The sequence below is a fragment of the Notamacropus eugenii genome, chromosome 2, assembly GCF_028372415.1.
Source record: "Notamacropus eugenii isolate mMacEug1 chromosome 2, mMacEug1.pri_v2, whole genome shotgun sequence".
NCBI lineage: Eukaryota > Metazoa > Chordata > Mammalia > Diprotodontia > Macropodidae > Notamacropus > Notamacropus eugenii.
The window spans coordinates 361,602,713-361,630,312 of record NC_092873.1 but is presented as its reverse complement, the minus strand read 5'-3'; the positions used below and the strand labels follow the sequence as shown (position 1 = coordinate 361,630,312).

The 27,600-nt window shown below is 39.2% G+C and overlaps 1 protein-coding gene across 2 annotated transcripts; it reads left to right on the top strand.

Moving 5' to 3' along the window:
- The first annotated feature begins 680 nt into the window (after positions 1 to 680).
- On the top strand, positions 681 to 24,907 carry LOC140528671 (CMRF35-like molecule 8). 2 transcript variants are annotated; one of them, XM_072646736.1, is made up of 7 exons: positions 681 to 873; positions 9,486 to 9,794; positions 11,252 to 11,375; positions 13,431 to 13,540; positions 17,402 to 17,448; positions 18,122 to 18,223; positions 22,232 to 24,907. In XM_072646736.1, exons 1-7 carry the CDS (start codon positions 801 to 803, stop codon positions 22,358 to 22,360), a joined length of 894 nt encoding a protein of 297 aa, XP_072502837.1. In that variant the 5' UTR covers positions 681 to 800; the 3' UTR covers positions 22,361 to 24,907. The 2 variants fall into 2 exon arrangements, with proteins under 2 accessions (XP_072502837.1, XP_072502836.1); XM_072646735.1 differs by having other exon boundaries at positions 685 to 873; positions 13,428 to 13,540.
- The last annotated feature ends 2,693 nt before the right edge of the window (positions 24,908 to 27,600 follow it).

Genomic DNA, 27,600 nt, shown 5'->3' with positions numbered 1-27,600 from the left:
AGAAACCATGAGAAAAAACAAAACATAACACAAGAGGAAATAGTTTCATTCTGTGTTCTGACTCCATATTTCTTTCTCTGGATGTGGATGGCATTTTGCCTCAAGAGTCCTTTGGGAATGTTTTAGTTCCTTGCATTGCTGTGAAGGGCTTAGTCTATCAGAAATAGTCCTCGCACACTGTGGCCGTTACTGTGTATAATGTTATCCTGGTTCTTTTCTCATTTAACTCAGCATCAGTTCATATAAGTGTTTCCATGTTTTTCTGAAGTGCAACTGTTTGTCATTTCTTATAGCACAACAGTATTCCATGACATTCATATACCACAACTTTTGTGGTATATTCCCCATTTGATGGGCATTCCCTCAGTTTCCAGTTCTTGGCCACTACAAAGAGAGGTGCTATAAATATTTTTGTACTTGTGGGACCGTTTCCCTTTTTTATGATCTCTTTGTTCTACCCTTTTTTCTAGTCATTCATACTGAGCTTTTCTGTCCCTGTCAACTTTCATTCTCAGTAAACTTACAAATCTGTGACGTGCTTAGAATGGTGCCTGGCACAAGGAGTTACTGTAAAAATGCTTATTCCCTCCTCTTCTTCTTTACCTCTGAACAACCACATAGATGTTTTACCACTGAACAGTCACATAAAAACAGGAAGCATGATATTAAAAAAAAATATTTAAAAGAACAACCAGAAACCTGAGCCAGAGACTTGACAGAACTTAAGTGTTTTCCGCAGCACATCACAAGGACTGGAGAAGGGAACTGAAGATTATGTAGTTGGAGCACCCGGGGGAGAAATGAGCAAGCAAAAGAGGCTCCCACTGCTCCTACTGCTGCCACTACCTTCAATCCTATTTCTTTGCCCAAAAGGTGAGTAATTAGAAGGTCCCTCTGGCAGGGGCAGGGGGAAAGGAGCCAGTAACAGATTCTAGGAGGAGAAACTAGGAACCAAGCTAGAATGGACCAGAGACAGATAGATCCACACCAGAGAAAAGAGGATATACTCAAAGCAGTCCATATGTATCTGGACTCAGACTCAGGAAACTAACTAGGCTTTGTGGAAGCAAGAGAAGACTTTGGAGAGAAATACCAAGTAGCCACCTTGATCCCCTTGGAATATGCTCCAGTTTGTCAGTCTCTTTCCTAAAATGCCAGTTAACCAATAAACATTTATTTAGTTCCTACTATGTGCCAGACTCTGTGCTAAGGTCTGGGCATATGAAGAAAGGCAAAAAATAGTCATTGTTCTTAAGGAGCTCATAGGCTAATGAGGGAGAAAACATTCAAACATCTATGTAGAAACAAAGCATTGGACAGGATAAATTAGAAATACTCAACAGAAGGAAGCCCCTACAGGGATCAGGAAGGGCTGTCTGGGTTTTAACTGGGACTTGAAGGAAACGGGAAAGTTAGGACTCAGAGATGAAAAAGGAAAGCATTCCAGGTCAGTGAAAGTGCTCTGAGCTAGGATATGGGGCGTCTTGTGGGGGAGGATCAGCAAGGACACCAGTGCTACTGGTCTGACCACAGCTGAGTACAGTTAGGCAGCCAGATTTCCCTTTGCCTCTCTTAAAGGAGCTGGAGGAGAACAATCTCTGTTTGGTTGCCATGTCACCCTGTTGACTTTTTTGTTTGTTCCTTCACACTGTTGTCTTAAGGTATCTCTAATCTCATGTCTCTAAACTTATATTTTAAAACTAAGTATAATTTTACATATATACGTGTATAAATATGTAATATATGTATATGTGTACCTATTTATTTATCTATTTATTTAATTGATTGATTGATTGTTATTTACAATATATTATATAATATATAAATATGATATATAAATAGTATATATTTACATATATGATATGTGTGTACCTATTTATGCCTAATAATAGTCATCTTTAGGATGGGGGTGGGGGTAGAAGAGGGAAGGGAAAAGAACAAAAGGAAAAGAAAGAAAAAATAGAAATTTGCATGATAATTTTATTACATATTTAAAAGGAATAGCAGGTTGTACATAACAGATTTGCAGTTTCACATACAATCATCTTTTTTATTGTACTATGATATAGAAATACTTGTTTTATTCCATAAATTAAAAATAAAATTAATTTAATTTTTTAAAAAACTCTAAGTATAGGATGTTACTTATATTTACCCTTAAGAATGGAATCATCCTTATCTAGATTTACACATTACATTTACACTGATCTAGATTTACATCACCAGGAAACATAAGTTTCTATCACCTGGATACACCTGCACTGAACTTTGGCATGCTAGGAGTATAAATATTGGGGATAGAATCTTATGGCTTCATTTTTACAGAAGTGTGTATTGAGTTCCAGAAAAGGGATGTGAATTGCATAGACATGAAACTTTTTAGAATTACACTCATTTTAAGGGGAAGGAAAGGGATTCACTCTTTCCTCTCCTTCAACCCCCATATCCAGTTAGTTACCAAATCTTGTTGATCCCACTTTCATCATATCTCTTGTGCCTAGTGCCTTCTTTCCACTCAAATGATCAATGCTAGTCAAGGCCTTTATCACCTCTTGCCTAGACTACTGCAATATGCTTCTGATTAATTAGTCTCTGTGTTACCATTTTCTTTCCTCTTCAATCAATCCCCCACACAACTTCCACGATAATAAGAATGCTCGTTCATTGGCCTGCCCATGCCACTCACCTGCTCAAAAGCCTCCAGTGGCTGGCATCCTTTAGACTCGAGGACATAAATACAAACTATTCACACCAGCATTTAAAGCATTCCACAGTCTGGAACCAGCCATCCCTTCGACATCTCATATCACAGTACTTCATGCACTCTCTATCCTGGTGGCATTGGATTACATGACCTTCCATTGCCTCTATGCCTCTCCACCTTTGTCAAGACAGTTTCTTATATTTAGAATGTACTGCCTTCTTATCTCTGCCTATGAGAATCCTCAGCCTTCTTCAAGGTCCAGTTTAGGTGACATTCCATTCAGGAAGACGTTCCCAATTGTTAGTGCCCTCTCCTTCAAATTATCTTGTATTTATTTACCTATTTGTGTGCTGTATCCCACCAAGAAAATGTAAGCTTCTTAACATAAGAGATTGCTTTTCACTGTTTCTGTCTTTATATCTCCAGTGCCTGTCACAGAACTTTGTGCATAGTAGGACCTTAACAAATATTTGTCAAATTAAATTTCATCCAATTAGATCTGGCCCATCATTTTAACATGTATTTTCTTTTTGTATCTCGCCTTTGTCAATCAACCTGTTATCACCTCCAGTTTTGTGTCAATCAATCAATCAGAGAACAATTATTAAGCACCTATGATGTGCCAGGTGTTGTGTCACTTTCAAATTTAATAAACATGATAATGATTCCATTCATTTATTCAATGACTGATCTGCCCCCACTCACCTAGGTGAGTTAAGTGCAAGATACAGCCAAGTGAGTCAGACAACATGTATTTATTAAGTTCCTATTATGTACCAGGAACTTTGCTAAGTGATAGGGAAGGAGGGAAGGAGGGAAGGAAGGAAGGAAGGAAGGAAGGAAGGAAGGAAGGGAGGGAGAAAGAGAGAAAGGGAGAGAGAAAGAAAGAGAGAGAAAAAGAAAGAAGAGAGAAAGAAAGAAGAGAGAGAAAGAGAGAAAAAAGAGAAAGAAAGAAAGGGAGGAAGAGAGAAAGAAAGAAAGGGAGGAAGAGAGAAAGAAAGGAAGAGAGAAAGAAAGAAAAATATATCAGTTAGTCTAGTTATGTCAAAAAGGAAATGAAATTAGTTGGTTCTTGTTGAAAATCATTTTGTCTTAGTGGGTTTTAGATGTTTTTAAGCATCTCTTTTGCAATGTATCATAGAATGTTATTGGGAATTGAATTCAGACTTGCAAACCTATAGTTTACAGAGTCCAAATTCAACCTCTTTTTCAAAGTTTATGACACCTGCTTTTCTCTTGTCCTACAATCACACTTTTTTCAACTTCATGATCTTCCAAAAATCACTGAAAACATGTCAGTAACAGTATCTGTCAGTTCTTTCAACAGTTATCCCAGGATGTAATTCATTAGAACCCTGAGAAGCAAGGTTAAAATGGAGTCATTCTGCTTTCTCATTTTCTTCCATTCTCATTTTTTCCTTCCACTTGCAGAAACTGTACTATTCCTTCTTTGATCTTTCTCCTGCCCTTCTCATAAGTTTAAAAAACAACGCATTTTTCATTGTCCATAGTATTCATTACCAGCCACTGCTAATTCCAGGCTTTAGTGCTTCTGACATAACTCTTCCAAGGCTGTGCCACAGTTTTGTGTTTAGGTTCTGTTGCTTGCTCTTGATTTTAGACTTTTGTATGCCTTTTGAGCTGTTTCATGACTTCATTGTGAAGCCACAATGGTCTCTTAAGACAGTTCCACCTTTTATTCCTCATCGGAATCATTTCTGTTTTGACCTTCAAATTTTTTTTCGACATTGAACATGCTACTTTCAAAAAAACTACCTCAGTAGCTATTTGGGAAATTTTTCCCCTTCCCTCTTCATTTTCAGCCTAATAACCTCTTGATCAGACTCCAGGCAAATATAATTCCTGGTATTCTAACTATGGTTAAGAGCCACCATTTCTATAATTTAATTCATTGTCTAGAAGTCTATCTTCTTCTCTCATACACCAACTTAGCTGGTCATTTCTCAAAGCTATTTTCTCTTCTGAAGCCCTACCAGTAATTATGGGAATAAAAATTGCCTACCTAAAATGTTTAGTTTCTTACCCAGGAGTTCATAAACCTTATGTAATACATGACCCAGCCCTTACCTACCCATCTACACCTAAGACTTTAGCCTCATACAGACCAGGTCGAATCCTAGGACCTGACCCCAAGATGCTCATTTTCTCTCTTTGGCTCACTAGATTCTGCCTTCATGTTTTATTCTGAGGGAAATTTCCAAGGTAAAGTCTCCTAAATATATATATATATATATGTATGTATGTGTAGCAGGATCTTGATCTCCTACAGAGGCATAAAGTATACAATATGTATTTTGGGTATGGAACAGCTTTTATTTTGTCCCCCACAGAAAATACCTCATGAGAGCTCAGAAACATGTAAAACACTCAGGTGGCCTATTAGAGTATCCCTGAAAGATAAACATGTTTTGGGGGATGAGATGCTAGATAAACTGTCTTTTCCCATGGAACTGTATAACTCATGGATCTGAGTAACTCACAGATAGCAGAGTTGGTAAGGTTCAGATCTCTTCTCTCTCCTTTCCCATCCACCTCTACCCTCACCTCCAATCCACACACGCACACACACACACATGCCGTGACTTTAGTCCTTCAATTACAGGGTAGTCCTCTATCAGCAATACTCTTCCTTGTCCAAGAAGCACAGTGTAGAGAAGACCTTCCTCTAGGAAGGTGATACTTCAAAGTTCAAACTCAAAAACTCTCAACCTTGAGATTACTCATTTGGTAGTTCCCAAATCTGGTACCACATAGGAAATCTCCCTTCTCTGGCTAGAAAGCTAGATTTGGGGATCATATTGCCAAGGAAAATCAAAATTCCTTGTCATTCACAATAGAGTTTAGGGATTCAAAAACAAAATCCATTAACTGCTTTCTTAGACATAAACAGAACTGCTTCTGCCATTTATCAGTCAACTAGAGGACAAAATTATGTCCTCTAATATCACCAAGGCAATATTCACAGCCCTGGTGGTAACTGTGAATATGCCAACATAGTTCTCAATCACAAAATATAAAAGACTCTCTGTATAGAAGGCAGAAGGAAAACACCAGAAAGCCAAATCCCAGAACCAGAAAGCAAAATCTGTCATAGCAACCAAGAAGTTAATGAACATGATCACCACAGGGAGCAAAGTCATTCCCAAGCCTCCCCTACTTCTGCCAGGGCCTTCTCACAAACAAACACTCATGAATCTGAGCCTTTCCATTCCTGCCTGTCTGCGTCCTTTCTCCTCAGACCTGACCACACTCATTCATTTCCTCCCAGTTATACTCCACCCTTCCTGTTCTGCCTGCTCAGCAAGCTCCTCCCACCACATGTCTTAGGCTTCCAAGTGATTTAAGCAGGGCACATGGGCCTATTAATGAAAGAGAAAGATCTTTCCATTTAAATTTCTATTATATTAGGCCCCAAGATCTTTCGTATTCATTACATAGGTTGGTGGGGCAATGGGTATCACCAGAATTATAACAGGGATAACAGAAAATAAGCATATAAAACAATATCTTGAGGTAAGGGATGAGGGTCTCTTCTTACATAGCTACTTCCTGCTGAAATTCGACATAGAGCTGTCCCTATCCCAAGGGGCCACATGTGAGAGATCAGTTCTTTAGCTGGCATCTAGAGTTTGGTCAACTTTGGATCCAGAGATGACACATCACCATCATGAATGGGGGGGAGGGTGACATCTGGCTTAAGTGATCAGGCATCTGCAGGTGGAGGGTACTAAGCCTATAGGAAACAAATCTAGCACACAAGTTTAACAGACAAAAAGCCAAAAAGAAACAAGGAGATAATAACCAGAAGCAGAGTACATATAGAGTCAGCTATGCTTCTGGAGTCCATGAACCCACATCATAGTCTCATTCACGGTAGAATACATGAGTTAAGAGTACAATTTAGTAATCAGCCTCTCCTGAATAAACAACAGTTATAGTATTATCTTTCCTCTGTTCTGTAATTTCCACAGCCTTTGGAATGTCATCTGGCTTCCATTTTACCCATACTTTAGCTCCTAATTTTATTCTATCAGTAGAACCCAATCCTTCAGTTCCTCTGCTAGTCATTTCAGAAGGAGGGTCAGTTTTCACAAGTGATCTTGTTTCAAAAGGAATAATAATTACTTGAACTATTCTATTATTTTTACAAAACTGTATGGGTTCATCACCTAAATTTTAGAATGTCACACTAATTTCTCTTAGATAATTAGAATCTATCACTCCAGCCAATACATGTATTCCTCTAGTTGCTAATCCTGATTTAGGTAATATTAATCCAAAATGATTCCTAGGGATTCTCATATGTGTTCCAGTACAGATTTTTCCTTAAATTCTTGTAAGTAGGAGGAGCTATCTTCACTGTTATATTCCTAAAGTAAACTGCAAAGGGAGTATCATAGTATGAATCTGCATTTCTGATCATTATAGCAGTCTTCATTACCTCCTTCTTTAACTTTTTTATATAGTCCCTAAGTGAAGGCAAGCAGGCAGGCAGGGCAAGACTCAGGCTCAGGCTTATGAGTATTTGCTTGTGAGAAGGCCTTGGCAGAAGTAGGGGAGGCTTGGGAATGACTTTGCTCCTTGTGGTGATCATGTTTATTAACTTCTTGGTTGCTATGACAGATTTTGCTTTCTGGTTCTGGGATTTGGCTTTTTGGTGTCTAAATAAATGTTTTTCTTCTGTCTTCTATGTAGGAAGTCTTTTATATTTTTTTGATTGAGAATTATGCTGGCATATTCATAGTCACCATCAGAGCTGTGAATATTGCCTTGGTGATGTAGCTGACATTATGAACAGGATCACAGGGTATAAAATCTCTATTTGGAGGCAGAAAGGATTTAGAGGAAGAAACTAGTATCCCAGGTTGGGATGATTTAATGTGTTCCTTGATAGTCAGGGAATGGGCTAAAAGCACTAGACCCTATGAAAACTAGGAAACGAGGTTTCAGAAGGGGGAACCTGGAAAGTATTTGCAAGGAATTCCAATTAGTCCAGAGAAGGAGCTGGAAGGGGTAAGTAGGAGAGGTTGGATTTTATTAACAGGTTACCATATTATGTGGAAAAACAGAGACAAGCTGCTTAAGGAAAACATTCAGATGGAAAAAGACTAGCTAGTTTACAGGGGAATTCTCAGCCTTCGGGATGAGAAACTTGCTACAAATTTTTTCCTCAATTTTCTACTTTCCTTCTAATTTTGACTGTATTACTTTTGTTTATGCAAAACTTTTTAATTTCATGTAATCAAGATTATTTATTATACTTTCCATAATCCTCTCTATCTCTTTGATCATAAACTCTTCTCTTATCCAAAGATCTGACAGGTAAATTTTTCTATGCTTCCCTAATTTGCTCATTCTGTAAGTTTAAATCATGTACTCATTTTGACTTTATCTTGTTATACAATATGAGGTATTGGCCTATGTCTAGCCTCTGCCTAAACTGCTTTCCAGAAAAACAAACATTTATTAAGTGTCTATTATGTGCCATATACTATGCTAAGTATTATCTTTTTGAGATAACCTTGGAAGGCAGGTGCTACTTCGATCCCCATTTTACAGCTGAGGAAACTGAAGCAATCAGAGCTCATGACTTGCCTAGGATTGCACAACTAGTGAGTATCTGAGGCCAGATTTGAATTCAGGTCTTCCTGACTCCAGGTCTCTGATTTTATCTACTGTGTCAACTAACTGCCTCAGTAGGGTAACAGAGCAGTTGAGTAATATCAAGCAGCAATTATGCCTAACAGTCACCATGAGACCACAAACAACTGAAGTTAGCTGCCAAGCAGTCACAAACAGTCAACACCAGCAACTACCATGAGATCAATGGGAATCAGAAGCATGGAAATATCCCACCCAATTGGGAGCAGACCCAGTGAAAGCAGTTAAATGACATCATTAGACAGCATCTTTGGTCCTACAGTGTTGAAGGCTTGAATTCTCTGTCCCTCCATTTGAACACCCATATTTTCCAAGTGTACAATCTTCATATTTGATCCCTAGGTGTGACCATTCTCCATATTGATGATGTATGTTTCTGGAACAAGACACTCTAGGTTCATGGTGGGGAGGAAGGCAGATGGAAATATTTTATTGTAACTTTTCTTACTATGGTAGTTCATTAAATGCCTTTGCTTTGAACAGATTATCCTCTGACTAAAGAAAAGTGGGTTTGAATAGACTTGCACCCGCAGAATTACTTTAACCAGAAGTGTCTTTATCTGAACACTTTGCATGTTCACATTTCACATGTGAAAGAGGGGTGCCCCAGGTACTACAGATGTTGGGGTAACTATGTCACTATGTGACAAACATTTCCTTTTACCAATGAGGAAACTAGGTTGAGGCAGGTGAGAGGGAGTAGAGACTTCACAAAGTCAAAGTGGCAAATTAAAACTTTGACCCAGGCCTCTTGTTTTTTAATCTCATGTTCTGTCCAATTCACCATCTTGTCTCATGGTCTCCTAAAGACAGCTTTCTATGTGAAATCACAAAGTATAGTCATTGTATCTAACACCTCTCCTGAGGGAACAATATTCCAGAAACAAGAATAGAGAGTCTAAACTTCAGCTCCCAGACCAAGGAATGATCATTTGATCCTCTCTGAATCTAATAACAGTGTCCAGTGTCTCCCTGGCTTCTACAACAGGGCCATCGTTTCTGACAAAATCTTTAAGGGGAAAGAAGCTCGTGGGATACCATCCACTTTGATTTTGACCGTGCACATGAGGAGATGACAACGTGGGTTTGTGTTTTCCAGGTTGCTCATCTCTGTCTGGTCCCAGTAAGGTGAGTGGCATTGTAGGAGGATCCCTGACTGTTGAGTGTTCCTATGAAGAAAACTACAAGACTAAAGAGAAAAAATGGTGCAAAGAAATTTGGTTCAATTTCTGTAGAACAATTACAGATACTCAAAAATCAAAAGTGTTCATCAGAGACAATCCTGAAAACCAAACATTCACAGTGACCATGGAAAACCTCACTGAAGCTGATGCAGGAGAGTACCAATGTAGGATTGACCAAAATTGGAGGGATATCAAATTCTCAGTTACTGTATTTGTTTCTCCAGGTAAGAAGGATATTTCTCCTAGCCTCTGGGACTTATGAAACCAACAGTTATCCCCCACATCCCATCCCCACAACTTAAGGCAGTAAAACCAGTCCACAATTAGTTATTGGCAGCTCCAGCTAATATGTGTGCATACTTAGGCACAGCTATGTATCTGTTGACCTCTTTATCTATGTAAGTTGGACTTAAGTCCCAAGGTCATTATCAATGGGATCCAGAAGATTTCTGCTGCATCAGTTGTACTGGAGTGACTGAGTCCTCCAGTCCCGCATGCTCATGGATTGAGCTGGGAAACTTACCCAGAAGTGACCCCTGTGCCCCCTGAACTGTACTACAGCCCACCTCCATCCTGAAAGGGAAGAGAGGAGGAGGGAAACATGATATCTACTGTAGCCTAGTCATGTTTAAGACTGGGAGATATTCCCGGGCCCCAGCTCTCATCCTGATTTTATCTCCATGAAATTCCATCCAAAGTCCTAATCTCTGCAAACCTTGATAGACCCAAGGATGTAGTCACCTCCTGTACTATGTGTTCAATCTTCTATTCTCATAACCATTAAGAAATCATAAAGCTTTAAAATTTTTGACGACTTCTCCCCAAGTGTTATTATACAGTACTTAGTTGTATAGGTATTATTATCTTATCTACGGGTGAGGAAGCTGAGTTTTAGAGTGGTTAAGTTACTTGTTCTAGGTCACCACCACAGCTAATAAGTATCAAGAGTGGGATTCAAACTCAGGTCTTCTAATGCTCTTTGCAATGCACCACATTGGATCATATTGTCATGAAGCAGTAAAGGAAGAGTTGTCTTAAATGGCCCATGCCACTGGTCACTTCACCATGAGTGATATCTACTGTTGCCAGAAAAAAAAAAGGAGCCAAAGTCAACAAAGAAGCTGCTCTGATAACCTTCAAGGCTTCTCTGAAAATACTCAGTGTTGACTTCTTCCCTACCGTGATGTCCAACTCCTCCCCACTGAGTGATCCATCAATATAGTAACGGTTCTTTGTAAGTCCTCTAACCTTCAACCCATCAGGCAAAACCCTGAGATTTATCCAAGTGACCTTTTGCCTGGGTCTAGGCCAGGGATTTTCTGTGTCTTGGATCCCTTTGGCTGTCTGGTGAAGCCTATGGACCCCTTCTTAGTAATGTTTTTAAAGGTATAAAATAAAATACAGAGGATTACAAAGGAAACCAATTGTATCAAAGTTATCAAAATAATTTTTAAGAACAAAGTTACAGAGTGCTGATTAAAAACCCTTGATCTAAATAAATTTTGTGGGGTTTGGTAAAGGGTAGCCCCTTCTTCTCCAGCAAGACTTATCCCCCAGAGTCATCTATCTGGGTACTGTCATGAATCATAAACTCCATATAAAATGGAAATATACAAGTGTTTGCATGAGAAAAGACAAAGGGACAATGTCTTGAATTTGATTTGAATTTTTCTTTTCCTAGCATCCACAGTGGCTTCAAATAGATATACAACCATATCACCAACATATATACCAGTGACAGACATAAATGAAATAGATGAAAAGAAGACCTCAGAAGAGATTTTTGATCCCATACAACCCCCAAGGTAAGGATAAATTCATTTTCTTTCCTCCAAATAACTACTTTTCTGAATTTCACTATTATTGTTAAAGGCAGCACTCTCCCCTCAATTTCCCAGGTTTGCCAACTTAGCATCTTCCTTAACCCCTTACTTTCTTATACCAGATATATAATTAGTTGTCAATTCTTATCATTTCTACCTTCACAAAATCTCTTGCATACTTCCCCTTCTCTCCATTCACAGTGGCTAGTTCAGTACCTTATCACCTCTCACCTGGACTATCGCAATAGTCTTCTATTCAGACTCCCAGATTCTAATTAGATTCCTGGACTCTCCTCCCCAATCCCTGCTCTACAAACCTGACAAGGTGATTTTCCTATAATGCAATTTTGACCATGTCATTCTCCTGCTCAATAAAATATAATGGTGTCATATTACTTCTAAAATCAAGTATAACATACTCAGTTTGGCATTAAGGCTCTTCACAAACTAGACCCTGTACTATCTTTCCAGTTTGCTCACACTTTATTCCCCAGCACACTCACTGATACAGAGATACAAGTCCACTTTCTATTCCTTGCACATAATACTCCAGCTCCCTTCTTTGGGCCTTTGCACTGACTTCCTTCATGTTTGCAGTATTCTTCTTCCTCACCTCTGCCTCTCGGCATCCCTTGGATTTTTTCCAAGGTTCAGTTCAAATGCTACCTTCCACCAGGGAACTTTCTGCTCCTCTCAGCTGTTAGTACCTTCTCCTCTAAGATTTTTACTATTTTTACTCTGTAATCTCATTTAGCCATTCATTTACACGCTGTCTCCTTGCAGCACCAATGAGATATTCACAGCACTTTTGGCTGCCATGAATATCTCAGAGCAATTCTGAATCATGAAATACAACAGACTCTCCACATGGAAGACAGAACCAAAACATTGATTCAGACATCAGAAAGTCAAACCTATGATGGTAACAAAAATCTATACACAATAACAATGCAGAGGACAACACCATCCCCAAGCCTTCCTCCTGCCAGGCTTCCCATAAACCAGCTCCCTTAAACAAATCACAAACAAGCTCTCTCACTCATGCTAGCCAGCTGACTGCTTGCCTACATCCTTCCGAGCTCTGACTAGACTCTGACCAATTTCCTCTCAGCTCTGCTCTAGCTCTGCCTCTTCCTGTTCCACTCTTCTTGCTCTACCCCTTCAGCAAACTCCTCCTATCACACTCATGTGACTCAGTCTTCCATGTGACCCAGGAAAGTCACATAGACCTATTAATAAGTGGGAAAGATCTTCCCATTTAAATTACCATTACACTCCTGCATTCTAATGTAAACTCCTGAAAAGCAGCAAATTTTTTTTATATTTTTGCTTTTCTTTGTGTCTTTTGCAGTTACCACAATGCCTAGTGTAGGTACTTAAAAAATTCTTACTGCTTTATTGAGTCACAAAATCATAAAATGTTAGAGGTAGAAGGGATCTTTGAGAACAGTTAATGCAACCTTAATTTAAATTTAAATTTGGAGAAATTAAGAAACTAAGTCCCAGAGCTAAGGAAATTCTTTTCCTTAGATCACACAACTAGAGTGGCCGAGCTTGGATGAAGACCTGATTCTCTTAGGCCTCAGTCCAACACTCTCTACTACATGTCACAATGTAGAGAGTACATTTGTGTCCAGAAGTGGGCACAAACTTTTAATCTCATGAATGATCATCAAGGTTCACAGTTGTATTTTCACATTTCTGACATGTAATTGGTCTAATCGACCAGGCTATACTTCTCCCCTAGTTGATGTTCAGATTAGGGACCCCATTAACCTTGGATCACTTGCCCCTCTGGCAAATACAGGGCCAGACCCTGGCTCTATATTTTGTTATTAGTTAACAAGAGAGCCTTCTTAGTTCCCAATAAATTTTTCTTTGCATCATTCTCCAAGTGTTGACTATAATCCTCAGCCTAGCTCTGGCAGGTCAGTTTTCCAAGTGCAAATGGAACATGGGATGTGTTTCTAGACATGAAAGGAGGGGTGGAAGAAGGAATTAGATCATCAACTACTTTGGATTTTCTTTTTTTAGTAGATCTGGGATTTTTGACAAGCCTGGAGTACTGTTCTTGATCCTGGGTCTCCTGATTATTTTATTAGCGGGAGCTTTATTTTTGACTTGGAGAATGATAAAACAGAAGAAGGGTGAGTATGCCACCCCAGGCCATGGTTTTTTAAATTTTTTCTATGAATTTTTTTTCAATGATCTAGTATTTATTGTCTCTCCCTCCATTCCTTCCCCTCCATTTTTAAAAAAAAAAACAAACCTTGAAAGAGGTATGCATAGTCAAGCAAAAAAAAAAAGGTGCTCATATTGGTCATGTCCAAAAATATGTCTATTCGTCCCCTCATCTTTCTGTCATGAGGTAGGATTCTTTATCATCCATCTTCTGAAATCATATTCTTAAGTCTCTCAGAATTATTCATTTTTACAATATTAATTTTTCAGTACAAATTGTTTTCCTGGTTCTTCTCACTTTACATCAATTCATACAAATCTTCCTAGTTTGTGCAAAACATCCCCTTTATTATTTCTTATGGAGCAATAGTATTCCATTACATTCATATACAATGATTTCTTCAACCATTACCCAATTAATTGGCTTAGATTCTAGTTTCTAACTCTTTACCTTCACAAAACAAGCTCATATAAATATTTTTATACATATATGACCTTTTCCTCCTTCTTTGATATCTTTTATAAGCCAAATAATGGTATCACTGGGTCAAGGGGTACACACAGTTTTGTAACTTTCTTCAAATTACTTGATACCCTGTATCTTTTCCCCTCTGCTCCACCAGGACTCCCTATCCTTCCTTCCTCCTTCCTTCCCTAGGATGTATATCCAATAATATGCCACCTAAATTTATCTCAGGTTCTTTGGTGCATTAGCAGTTTTGAGTGAGTTGAATGTTTTAGCCATAGCCCCTCTCTACTTCTTAGGTTCTCCAAAAGGAGAGATTCAAAACAAAAACCATGAGAAGTTGCAAAGAGGGAATTCAGTTATCTTCAGAGGAGGAAAGAAATCGATCTCCTCTATCCTTCACATGGGAAATTTTCCTTCCCCTACAATTCAAACACAGAAGTCTCACATGCTTCAGTTTCCTACTCTATTTTTGGCTTTTGGGGAAGGAAGTAGTCAGTTTTCAGTAACCTGTTTCACAGGCTGAAAAAGAATCATTTCCTCTGTTTGGTAGCTGAGCTTGTATCATTTTCCTCCAACTTCACTATTAACCAATCACAAAGAAGTGTTTCTCAAATCCATTTAACTTTAGGGCATTGAGTAACTTGGGTACTTTTCTCTAAGGGTCCAATGGTCCATTCCTTCTCTGGAAAAATTGACTCTCAGTAAAACTGCTAAATTCCTGATTTAGGGCTACAAAACTCCCATGCCAGCTGACCCCCCCTTATTTTGCCCCGGACTCTGGGGTATAGTCAAGTAAACTTTGTCAACTCCTCTGAAGTTCCTCATATTCAATTTACATCTAAGTCCTCCTTCCTTCTGAGAATATCTTTTCTCTTCTCTGGCACCCTAAACTCATCAACTGCCTCTTCCAGGAAAATTGACTAGACTACCCTGTCCAGCTCTGGTCAGTCCAATCCTCCAGTAAATCCCACTCAACACCAGCTTATCCTGGTCAGTGATAAGAGGTGGGAAGTGGAGTGAAGGGCATAATATTGAATAGAAAGGAGTCAAATAGAGGACGCTATGAGCTTTAATTAGATCTTTGTTTTTGGTATGAACAGTGACTTGGGACCAGGTTTCCAAAGAGGGAAAAGAGCAGCCTATGTACTACTCAAGGTCCCGAAGTTAAGAAGGCCCAGGAGACACCTCCAAGTGAAACACTGTAAAATTTTGGAGGGAAAATAAAACAGGAAAGTGCCATGGGCTTAGATGCCAAGCAGGGGCAGTGGTTATCCTTTGGCTTGTCAAATACCCCAAAGAAAGCAGACTACTTCACTAGGCAGCATAGTGGTGAGAGAGCTGGTCCTAGAATCAGAAAGACCTGAGTTCATATCTGGCATCAGACGCTCCCTAGAAGTATGACCCTGAATAAGTCATTCAACCTCTGATTGTCTCAGCTTCCTAATCTGTAAAATGGGGATAATAATAGCACCTACCTCAAAGGTTGTTGTGGGAAACAAATGAGATATGTGGGAAGGCATTGTAGACATTTTAATTGTCATTACTATTATTTCCCCAAAAGTACACAAAGAAAAATTAGAGTATGTGAGCTGCTTGACTAGAAGTCTGACCATCAGGGAAATCACTGAGAAAAGTGAGGGCCAATAGTTTAAGATGAATATGAACCTATCTAAAATGGGCTATATATATAAATTTTAAATAAATTACATAATTAATATAAAATAGTATTTTATATTTTAAATGTGTTTTAAATATTAAATTCTTAAATATTTAATATTTATTTAAATTTAAATATTAAGTATTAAATAAAAATAAAATAAAATATTTTATATTTTTAATTTTTAAATTAAATTTAAATTTTAAATTAAATGAAATGCCTCCCTTTTTAGTTTAGGGTCACTAGACATCAAGGTTCGTATCTTTCCGTTCTGATTCCTTGTCCCACCCAAGTGGTGTCATGACATCAAGACATTCCTTGCCACCATCCCAAGATGCCTATAGAATTAAGAGCATAGTTGTTCCTGACTAGACAAGTTTGTGAACTACCCTTTCCTCACCACAACCCCCTTTGAAAGTCTTTCATCCTCCTCTTTAACAAAGAGAGGGGTGTGGGAGAGTAGAGCTATGATGAAAAAAATGAACAGCTCCAGGACAATGACAGAATGAGTGAATAAATGAATGAAGGAAAAGATATTTATTAAAGGCTTACTACAGGCAAAAGTGCTATAAGCTTTTTGCTGGATATCAGGGAAAATCATGGTTATGACTTCTTGAAATGTGATCCCAGGGGAAATGATTGAGTCAGAGAACTTTAACAACAGAAAGAATATAGATCCCTTATGCTGGAATGGTTTCAATAGCATGCTGACCAAAGAAAGGGGGTGGTCATGTTGAGGTAGATGACCTCTTAAGATCTGTCTCAAAAGAAGTAACATATCATAATGGAGAGAGAGTATGTAGATCTGGGAGTCAGGAAGACACAGAATTAAGACTCACCTCTAAAGTGGACTGGTCATGTAACCCCTGGGCAGCTCATGCGACTTCTTGATGTCCTTGGGCAACTTTCTAATCCAGAAGTTCTTAATTTTTTTGTGGCATGGACCCTTTTGGTACTCTGGTGGAGCTTACAGACTCCTCCAAATAATGTCTTCAAATGCACAAAATAATATATATTTGGATTTCAAAGGACCACTTCTCTCTGAATAATGTCTTTAAATGCATAAAATTTCATGTGTGTGTATGTATATACGTGTGTGTGTGTGTGTATGGATTTCAAATGAATTAGTTACATTGAAATGAAATCATCAATTAAAAAAAAAAAACAGATCAACGACCTCGGTTAAGAACCCCTGCTCCAATATGATAAGTTGTAGAAAGGGTGCTGCTCTTTATTGGTAAAGAAAGTTTCCTCATTGAGAATTCACTAGAACAATGAAATAAGTCCTCTCCAGAGGGATATAGCAGAGTATAAAGACTAGAGCACAAGTACTGGTTAAAGAGAAAAGAGCACAAGTATGCTACTGCTAACATTTACTTTTTACATGCTCTTAGGCCAGTTACCTAAACCCCTCCCTGGGCCCTAGTTTCCTTAGATATAACTTGAGGGGACTGAACTAAAAAGCCCATGATGTCCCGTCCAACTGTACATCCATGATGCTATGGAGAAATAAAAAGAGAGATCAGTTTCAGATTCTGCAAGGCACTCCTCTTTGAAGATGGACATATTTCCTCAAGTGTAGATTGCCCCTGCCTTTTGTCCACCCTGTCCTGCTTCCCCTTTCTCCTTTTAATTAATGACTACTTTTGAACCCATCCTTATTCTACACACTGTCTCCTAACCATCCTTGTTTCTTTTTAGCTGGTGAGAAGTCCATGGTGTTCCTGGACTCTAATCCAGGATTAGAGGTAAGAGAAATTGAGATTTCCCTCTCCCCATTCTTTCCTTGATAAGCAAAGAAGAAAAGAATACAGTTACATAATGTCCCATGGAACAGTGAAGTCCTCCTTTATTTTGATCCATTCCTGTAGAGAGGTGGTATGGCCCAGTAGACAGAAGGCTGACCTCAGAGTCAAGAACACTTGACTTATACTGCCTCTGTGACCTTCAGCAAGTCAGCCTCTCAGGGCCCTGAACATCTTTAAGACTCCAAGTTACAAAGAAGGGACTGATCTTGCCTCAGTAAAGAAAATTCATTATACTAATGCAATCAGTCATAGAATCAGTCTCTAATTCTATGCCTAACAAAGAAGGTGAGCCAATAATTCCCAAACAGGGCCATAGGCATTGTGCTAGGGGCTCTGGTCACCCACCCTCCTTTCTTACTCTAAGAGAAGTCTGCAGATAAGGGATAACAACCTAGCTAGGCTTTTGACTAGCCAGAGAGGAGCTGGGGTGAATTTGGAGGCAGGACACAAAGGCTATGGGAAGGTGTATGGGACATTCAGAGGGAGGGTCAGTAGGCAGAGAAGACTAGGTCAGCCAGGGGAGAAAATAATCCTCAGTGAGAATTCTGGGTTTGGCCATTTACATGATACTGTCCAGTGAACTAACAAACCTCTGTGCATTGCTCCTGAGCAGCCAAACAATGAACCTTGTTACTCAAATGTGGAGCTACAGGAGAGACCCTTGAATCAAGATCCACTTATCCAAAGCAATTCAAGTGTAGAATGCAGCACTGTGGTAAGTACTGAAATCTTCCTCTCTGTATATATATGTCCTTAGCCCTAAGACTAAGGATTTTAAAGGCATTTTGGGAAAGGTAATATCCACAAAACTTGAGCATATTTGATGTCATGGACTAGTCAGCAGCTTTTGGTGGGGCCAACGCAGAATGAAAAATGTGTAGTAAATATGGATTTTTGCCACACATGACATGCCTTATTGGACCTGATGACCATGCCTTGAGAAGTGATTGGGACTGGGGATTAAGTTATAGTATCAGTGAGGAAAGGTGGGAGTATACAATCCTGCCTGTGGCTTAAGAGTGTCAGCACATAGTTCTAGCCAGCTATTGTCAATGTTCCTGTGTGTTCTGGTTTTTAGTTATTGTTCTTAAGTTTTTGGTTTTTGCCTAGATTCACTTTGATCTCTGACTTTCATTCAAGTTCAGTTTAAGTTCTATCTAAGAACAGGGTAGATCACCTACATAGATTTAGCTCTAGAAGGGGATCTTAGTTCCATCTAGCTCAACCCCATCACTTTTCAGATAAGGAAAGTGAGGCCTAGATAGGTTACATGGATTGCTCAAGATCTCACACTGATAGTAATAGAAGTGAGATTTGAACCCAAGTCCTATGATTCCAAGTCCAGTCCTCTTTCCACTGCCTGATTCCTCCAGGAGTGGGTACCATATGATTGAAGCAAATATCCTCAAGTCAATGAGCATTAGAGCTTTCTATGTGGTAATCACTGGGAATACATATACATGCAAGAAAAAAAGAATCTGTTACTGGAAGGTACTTACATTCTAATGGGGGAAGGCAACACATAAAAAGAAACTGAAAGGGGGAAAACCCAACCCCAGGCCTGGGGTGGGTGGGAGGATTGGAAAAGCATGGTAGAAAAAATTCAGAGCACAACCTGGAGAGGAATAAAGACATGACCAGCCTGACGCCCTCCTTAAATGGAGGTTCTGGAGGAGCCAATCAATCAGAGGGAGATACTGCAGAGATGGGGGGTAGTTCCAAAGTATGAATTCCCAAGCTCTTGGAGTGAGCTTCCAGGAAGAAGAGGTTTCTGGAGCATGGTGGAGGAAGTCTGTATAAATTCTGGAGAGGAATAAAGACCTCTTTTAAAATACCCTGATTCATGGGTGAAATTTTTAGGAGAGTGAAAACTCTGGGAGTTCATGCCACCATATGCCATGTCATAGAGAGGCAAGCTTCAGAGAATAGTACTGCACATTGATCCTCTTAAAAATATGGATAGCAGCACTCCTGGAATGACTTACATATAGCATGGAATTCCCCAGTGCCATTTTCTCTGTGTCAGGAAGAGGACCCAATTATCCCAATATCAAGAACTCTTACACCTGAGAGGAGATCTTCTGTACTCCTAGTCTGGCAAAAACAATAATAGCATTTCTAGTCTTAACTCTCAGATAGGGACATTCTTCCAGGTCACAAACAGGGAGTCCTGAAAGTGTTCTTTCACCACTAAATTGGCTATATCCAATGCCACTGGCACTGATTGGCATAGTCTGGCTATACTTCTGAATGTAGAACAACCAGCCAATAAAAATCAATTAAGGACCTATTATGTGCCAGATGTTGTGCTAAGTACTGGGGATACATAAAGAGTATTAAAAAATACAAAAAGACAGTCCCTGCCCGCAAGGAGCTCAAAGGGGAAACTACAAGGAAGTCATTAACGGAAGGTATTGGAATTAAGATGACATTGGGAAAGGCCAACGATTTAAAGTAGATGAGATTTTATAGGTGACTTTAAAGGGAGCCAGGGAAGGCAGTAGGTAAGATAAGAAGGGATAGCATTACAGGTATGAAGGACAGCCCAGAGCCAAGAAATGGAGTGTCTTATTGTTTGTGGAACAGCAAGAAGGCTAGTGTCACTGGATCAAAGAGTACCTGGCAGGAAGCAAAGTGTAAGAAGATTGGAAAGGTAGGAAGGAGCTAGATATCAAAGCTGAGCTTTGATAACCATACAGAGGATTTTGTATTTAATCCTGTAGGTGGTGGGGAGTCACTAGAATTTATGGAATAGGGAGATGACATGGTAAGACCTGCACGTCAGGAAAATCATTTTGATGAGGGTGGATTGGAGTGAGGAAGTAGAGAAGTGGGGAGGGTTGTGACTAGAAGACCCACCAGCAGGCTTTTGTAATAGTCTAAGCATGAGGTGATGAAGTCCTGCACCATAGCTGGTTATATCAGAGGAGAGAAGGGCCCATATTTAAAAGGTATTACAAAAGTGAAATTGACAGGTCGTGGAAACATTGGAAATGAGGGGTGAGAAATAGTGAGGAGTTGAGGATGGTCACAAGCATGGATGACTGGGATGATGGTGGTGTACCCCACTTGTAATGGGAAAGTTTGGAAGGGTATAGGGCAGGGGTGGGGAACCTGTAGCCTCAAGGCTACATGTGACCCTTTAGATCCTCAAGTGTGGTTCTTTGACTGAATCTAAACTTCACAGAACAAATTCCCTTAATAAAAAGATTTGTTCTGCAAAACTTGGACTCAGTCAAAAGGCCACACCCAAGGACTTATAAGGCCACATGTGGCCTCGAGGCTGCAGGCTCCCCACCCCTGGTATAAGGTTTAGGAAGAAAGGTGATTAGTTCATTTTTGGATATGTTAAATTTAAGATGATTTCTCTTAGATATTCAGTTCAAAAGATATGAAAGTAAGTTGAAGAATATAAAACCAAAGGTCAACAGAGAGGTTAGGGCAGAGAATCATCAGAATAGAGATGGTAATTAAATTACATGGTTGCTAATGAGATCACCAAGTAGTAAAGAAGGAAAAGAGAAAAGGGGCTGGAAGAGAACCCTGTGCAACACCTACAGTGAGTGGGTTTGACCTGGAAGAGCATATCCAGTGATGGAGGAAATGCTCTCAAATGCTCTAGAGTAGTCTGACATTATTGCTTCCCTACATGAAATTCCTTCTGGAGAGAAGGGGTAGGGTATTCTCCTCACGGTACAGCTGAGGAAACTGAGACACAGAGAGGTTATGTGATTTTCCCCAATATCATAGCTAGTCAGAGATCAAGCTTGGAACTTACCTAGGAGACCCCATTCCCAGCCGAGTGCTTTGGAGGGACTCCCCTCCAAAGTGCCTACCTAATAACCCAAGAGAGAAACATCAAGTTAGACTAGTTAATCTTATTGTAGAATTGTAGAATCGATGAAGCTTGATTTATCAGAAGGAACCCTCAATGGTTTCTAAGTAAGGGACTTTAGAGCCTTTCATTTCTAACTCTTCTATGGCATGTGGGCTGGGGAAAGAATGTGATGAAAATTGAGAGTAATAGGTTTCTGTGCTGGCAGAGGAAAGATATGGGAGAGGGCTTTCAAAAAAATAGCTTGGCAGGAATAATGATGAAGGATGAGAAGAAAAGAAGGGCAGAAAGCCCAGCTACAGGGACTGTGAAGTTTTGGTTGCCAGGCTCAGGTTAGAAGCTTTGCAGAATCACTGTCTCTGAAACAGGGGCTGATTCAAATGGGAGATTCCTAAATTTGCTTTTACCTTAATCCCTCACTGGCTGTGTGATACTGGGACAAATCATTTAACCTCTCTATGTGTTTCCTCACCTATCCCATCTGTACTATCTGACTCTTCTCCTACCCTAACTCAGTATGTCTATCCAGCAGTTGCCTTGGCCAAAGGACTAATGAGGACAAGTTAGAATGTGTCTGTAACATACTTTGTGATCTCCTACTTACAGGTCAAGGATAGAAATAGATGCACTAAGGAAGAGTTATGGGATATATGAGGAGGAATAGCCACATCAGTCATCTATCTCAGAAAAAAAAAAGCCAGCAATACTGGGAAAATCTCTGGTGGCACATCAGTGATGTTTTTTTATGGACGGAGGTCTTGAGTATGTCATTCCTGTTCTCATTTACCATACATAGGTGCTTGAGAAACACTCCTCTAAGCTAACTGTTCACTTCCCTTGTTCTCTCCTTCCCCTGGCCCCCTAAACATATTCCCTTTCTCTCAACAGATTCCAGCTCAAGAACAGTATGTTACATACTCCAACTTAACTTTTCCCATGGGCAACCAGAACACAGCTTTGGAGAAACCAGACTACCTGGAAAAGAAAACAGTGTATAGTACAATAAGGAAGTCATAGACTGCAACCCTCTGGCCTCCTGCACTATAGCCCAGCCCTTTGGATAAAAATATAGATAAACTTATCTCTTTTTTTCCCAGGTCCTTATATATCAATTTTGTACTGTAATGGGTTTCAGAAATAGTTATGTGGCACATAAAAATATAAGTAACTAAAAGAATGGCTGGTGGGAGGGTGGGAAGAGGATAACTTCTGAGACCCAGGCAGAATGGTATATGAGAAGGAAGATCCATCCTGGGATTAGAAGACTTGGGTTCAAATCCTGTTTCTTTCTAACTCTGGGACCTCATTCTAACAGTAATTATTCAATGGAAACTCTTTAAGCTTCAATTTTCTTGCCTGTAAAATAGGACTCATAATATTTACATTAACTGTAATAATATTTAAAGTACTTACCTCACAGGGTTAGTGCAAGGAAAACATTTTGTTTAACTATACAGTTCCATAGAAACATGAACGATTATTATTATATGGTATGATACCCCATAAAACCTCAGGACTGGGTGTTGGGAACCCTTAATCTTGGTCACTCTCCTCTCTATTTTCAGCTCTCCTTCCCTATCCCTTGGAAGAGTGACAACTGAGAATACATAAGCAATGGTGGTCACACTGAGGACCAATAAGAAACATCTATGCCAAAGGGACCCAAATGAGAAAATTCAGGTCCAATTCTATCTTATTTCTGTACCTTTCCCTTGGTTTGATTTCAGTTGCTTATTTTGCAGCGAAGGTGGGAAATGCACATCCCTTCAAGGCCTGTAGGACAAGGCATGGATTTAGAAGTGGAAGGAGGCAATGTAGCCAAGATTATGGCTCTCCAAGTTGTTGGAAAAAGATGGGCTGAAATTTCAGCATCCATGGGATTTATGAATGATGTTATAATGGTGCAGTCCAAACCCTACACACACTGTGCTTGTTAATCACTGGGACTACCAAGAAGAGAAGAACAGTGAGATTGTATACCCTGAGTTCCAACCCTCCCGTCCTCCAATTTTTCCTGCACTTTTGTTATCACCTTCTCTTCCTCCCCTACTCAATGTTCAGCCATTCAACATTTAGGCGTTCACGCCTAATTTTTTTATTATAATGGTGAGGAAAGACTAGGGTTAAGATACTCTGAAGTTAATAGTAGCATTAATTCAGTTACTCAGCACATTTTCAGCTTTATAGTACCAACTGATCCCTCTTTAGCATACCCTGAACTTGCAGTTCAGGTTTGACAACACCCATCAATCTTCCTGGGCTTTGCTTATCTCACTCTGCTGTTAGTCACCTTAAAGTCAGACAACTTGAAATGGAGTACCACTTCCACTTTTGACTAACTGTGCAATCCTAGGCTAGTCACTGGACAATGCAGAGGATCAGGATCCTCATCTGTAAAATAAGAATCATGGGATTTAGAGCTAGAGAGGAGCTCAGATATCATTGCCAATCTTAGAGACTATTGAAGAAATAATTCTGTAGAGGTTTGCTTATGAATTACAATCTAGGGCTCAATGTTGGCATTTGCATACAACTCTCCTCATTGGTAGAGAGACCCATAACTCATAACTCTGTGCCTAAATGAGGGGTGGAGTTGGCAAGAAGTTAGGAGAGGAGAGATGCTTGATTTTTTTACTTCAAGCTTTGAGAGACCACACAAGGTGGCAAAATGGAGCAACTAGTAATTATTCTCTCCATAAACAAGGAGAGTTTTATGCAAATGCCAACCTCAAGCCAGAAGGGTTACAGAGCTATCTGAGGAAACTTGCTGTAGACTCCAAGTCAGGCCTGAACAGCATGAATCTATTTGTTGGTTTTAAAAAAAAAGCAAAATATTTGTATAATCTTAGCCAAATATAATCAATGATAAAATGCAAGTATGGGATAGAAAAAGGGAGAAAGCATAGAAAGTTTGGAGATTAATGAGTCTATACAACAGCACACAAAATTAATGGATTCATTAAGAACCAAACCACTGCAGATTAGCAACTTCATGGGGGTCTTTGCAATACTCAGAGAAAAAAGTAAAATATTAATGAGAAAAAGTGTCAAAAACAAGTGTTGTTAGATTCCTAGTCAGAAGCGAACATAAAGAAATAAAAATCAGTGAGTCAAAATATGAAAGTGATGCTAAAAAACGAAAAATAAGTGAAGGCAGTAGTGTTCGTCTTACTTTTAGTGAAAATAGCATAAGAGAGAACACTCTGACATTGAAATCCCCATGGTCTCATAGAAAGAGAGTCTCCTTCCAAACAATAATCTTTCCTCCTCCTCCTTCCTCTTGTCTCCCTCATGCCAACCATGACTCTTCTCAAAGGTAAAATGCGGGTTAATTTATTTTACTTTAGGTTTATATTGTGTACTAATCATTGCCATTGTATTTCAGGGGCATTAGGAACAAAAAACTTACTAACAGTTATAAATAATTATTTTTATATGAATATTTTGGGGGATATGGTACCAAACATCTGACTTGACATTATTTCCTATGAGAATATTCACTTTGCAGTACTAACAAATCACACGACAAACAGAATCTCGGAATGAATTAAATTTATAAACCAAGGTTCTACTGCACATTGAAGCATTGATTAGGAACTTGAAAACATGTATCTTTGAAAGCATGAACTTTGAAAGCACTTTCAATAAGCATTTATTAAATGGCACCTTGCTAGGTACTAAAGGTACAAAGACAAAGGTGAGACTCTCCTTCCCTTCAAGGAGTCTATATTCTATAGTGTGGAAGAGAAGATGGAAAAGAATATGTACACAAATAGATAAATGTAAATATATATGTTATATATGTCTATATGTGTGTAAGTATTTGTATGTGGATACATACACAAAGTACTTTTGGGGTTGTGAGCGCTAGCAACAGGAAAATCAGAATAGGTCTTGAAGAGGAAATGGCATTTGAGGTGAGCCTAGGGACTCTACTAGGGATCAGGAACAGAAATAAGGCAGGAAAGATGAAAATGACAAGAGACAGTAGTATCTGTGGTATAAGGCAGCACTATATGGTGAATGCTCACATGTGATACATAAGGCAAAGCAAGTCAACATATTTCTGGCCCTGATTGTCCTTTGTTCTCAAAGAGGACCATGACAGCAGAAAGGTCAATTGAATTGGATATAAGTGAGGAAGAGCTGTGTGAAGTCAACAGCCTTACTTTCTCCTCTGGAGCCATCTAAGTCTAGTGACCAGATATAGACCAGAGCAACTGGAGATGGCCTAGCCATGGGACTGAAAAAGTAGGAATGAAGGAAAGGAAAATGAAAATAGAAGAGAAAGAAAGAAGATATCACCAATCAATAAGCATTTACTAAGTATCTGCTATGTGCAAGGCACTGTACTAGGTTAGGGAGATACTAAGATTAGAAGGAAAGAATTCCTACCCTCTTAAAAAGAGCTTAAATTCTATTGGGGAAGAAACATGTTTATAAGTATAGCAAACTTTACTAACCCATATGTAGAAGTTCCATGTAGAAGACCCCACATGTAGTGATCACACTGGAAGGGGGTATATGTGTGATGCAGGGGGTGAGAAATTCTTCTTAGATGATCTCCAGAATACATACACTATGTCCCTAGCCTTCAGTCAGCTATTAGCTTGTTACCTTATAAATCAATTTTCTTTCACTGGGCTCAAAGGCAACTTAGTAGATATCAACTAATCTAAAATTACCTTAGAAACTACTTAATATGAAAAATTTCTCTCATTAATTAGCTTCAAGTCTCCACTCCAATAAAAATGGAGAAACTTATGGTAAACATAAGCTACCTCTCCTCTTTCAGGCTCAAACTTGGAATGATAGGCTTAAGCAAGCACCATTTCTACTGCCTGTATGATTTTTGACAAAACAAACCATACCAAGATATAGATAAATATTTAAGCAATGTATCAGCTCTGAGAAAGATCACAGCCAGAGCCAACTCTGTGCTCTGGAAAAGAAGAAAGTCATTGATGTGAATTCTCTGCAACTGTTGCTTCCTCCAAAATACAGGAGTCACAGTCTAACAATTCATTTCTCTTTAGAATGTAGCTAACTCTGAAACAAGTTCCTCTAAGAATGATCTTTTACTCAGTTCTCAGAAAGCACATTCCTTCTCTTCTCAGAAGTCAAATCAACAAACATTGATTAAGCACTATGTGCTAGGTGGCTGTACTAAGTGCTAGGGACACAGTGAAAGGAGGGAAATTACTTCCTACCCTCAAGGACCTCACATTCTAACAGTGGAGAGAACATACAAACACCTATGTACACAGATATACAGGGTAAATTGGAGGTAGTTTCAAAGGCATTAAGTGGAACCAGAAAGACTTCTTGCAGAAGGTATAAACTGAGACTTGAAAGAAACCAGAAAAGCTGGGATGCAAAGATGAGGAGGGAGAGCATTCCACCTGTGGAAGACAGCCAGGGAAAATATAGAGACTGGAGATGGAATATCTTATGTAAGAAACAGTAACAAAGTCAGTGTCACTGGAGGGGAGAAGAATATAAGAAGACTGGAAAGGTAAGAAGGGACCAGGTTGCAAAAGAGTTTAAAATTCAAAGAGGATTTTATATTTTATAATGAAGATAATAGGAAGCTAGTAGGGTTTATTAATTAGGGAGGTGACATAATCAGACATAAGCTACGGGAAGATGACTTTGGCAACTTGGTACAGCAAAGACTGGAGTGGAGAAAGGCCTGAGAAAGAGATCAACCCGCAATCTATTGTAGTAGTTCTTGTGTGAGATGGTAAAGGCTGGTACAGGATCATTGCAGTATCAGAGGGGAGAAGGTGGCAAACTTGGGGGATGTTACAAAGATACAAATGACAAGATTTGACTGAGTTCATCTCGGAATAACAGTTAAAGACTCTCAGTTCTCCTCGGGAATTCTCAGAATACCTTCACCACAGAATGAGTTAGCCTTATCTAGTTCTCATCAGAAAGGAAGGACATTAAATTCATTGAGTTCCCTCTGAAGGACAATTAAACTCAGTTCATCCCAAACTGTCGCTTCAGACTCTTTCCAAGATGACTGTTAAATTTCTGAGTCCCTCTCAGAGTCATTTTTCAAAAGTGGTTCATTGTACAAATCTCTTCAGGAAAAAGTTCTCTGTTAGTCCTCTCTCACTGTCTCACAAGACTCCTTCAAGGATCAAAGTTAACTGTCAGTCCTCACGATCCTGTATTTTCTTGTAGCTGCAGAAATAGCATCCAACACCTCTGTGAGAGGGATTATTTTAATAGGGGTTACATAAATATTT

Bases quoted from the DNA above. Each gene is read 5' to 3' on its own strand.
- LOC140528671 (XM_072646735.1), top strand. From the start codon at position 801: ATGAGCAAGCAAAAGAGGCTCCCACTGCTCCTACTGCTGCCACTACCT. The intron at 9,795-11,251 runs GTAAGAAGGATA...TTCTTTTCCTAG, and splicing joins TACTGTATTTGTTTCTCCAG to CATCCACAGTGGCTTCAAAT. The intron at 17,449-18,121 runs GTAAGAGAAATT...GCTCCTGAGCAG, and splicing joins ACTCTAATCCAGGATTAGAG to CCAAACAATGAACCTTGTTA.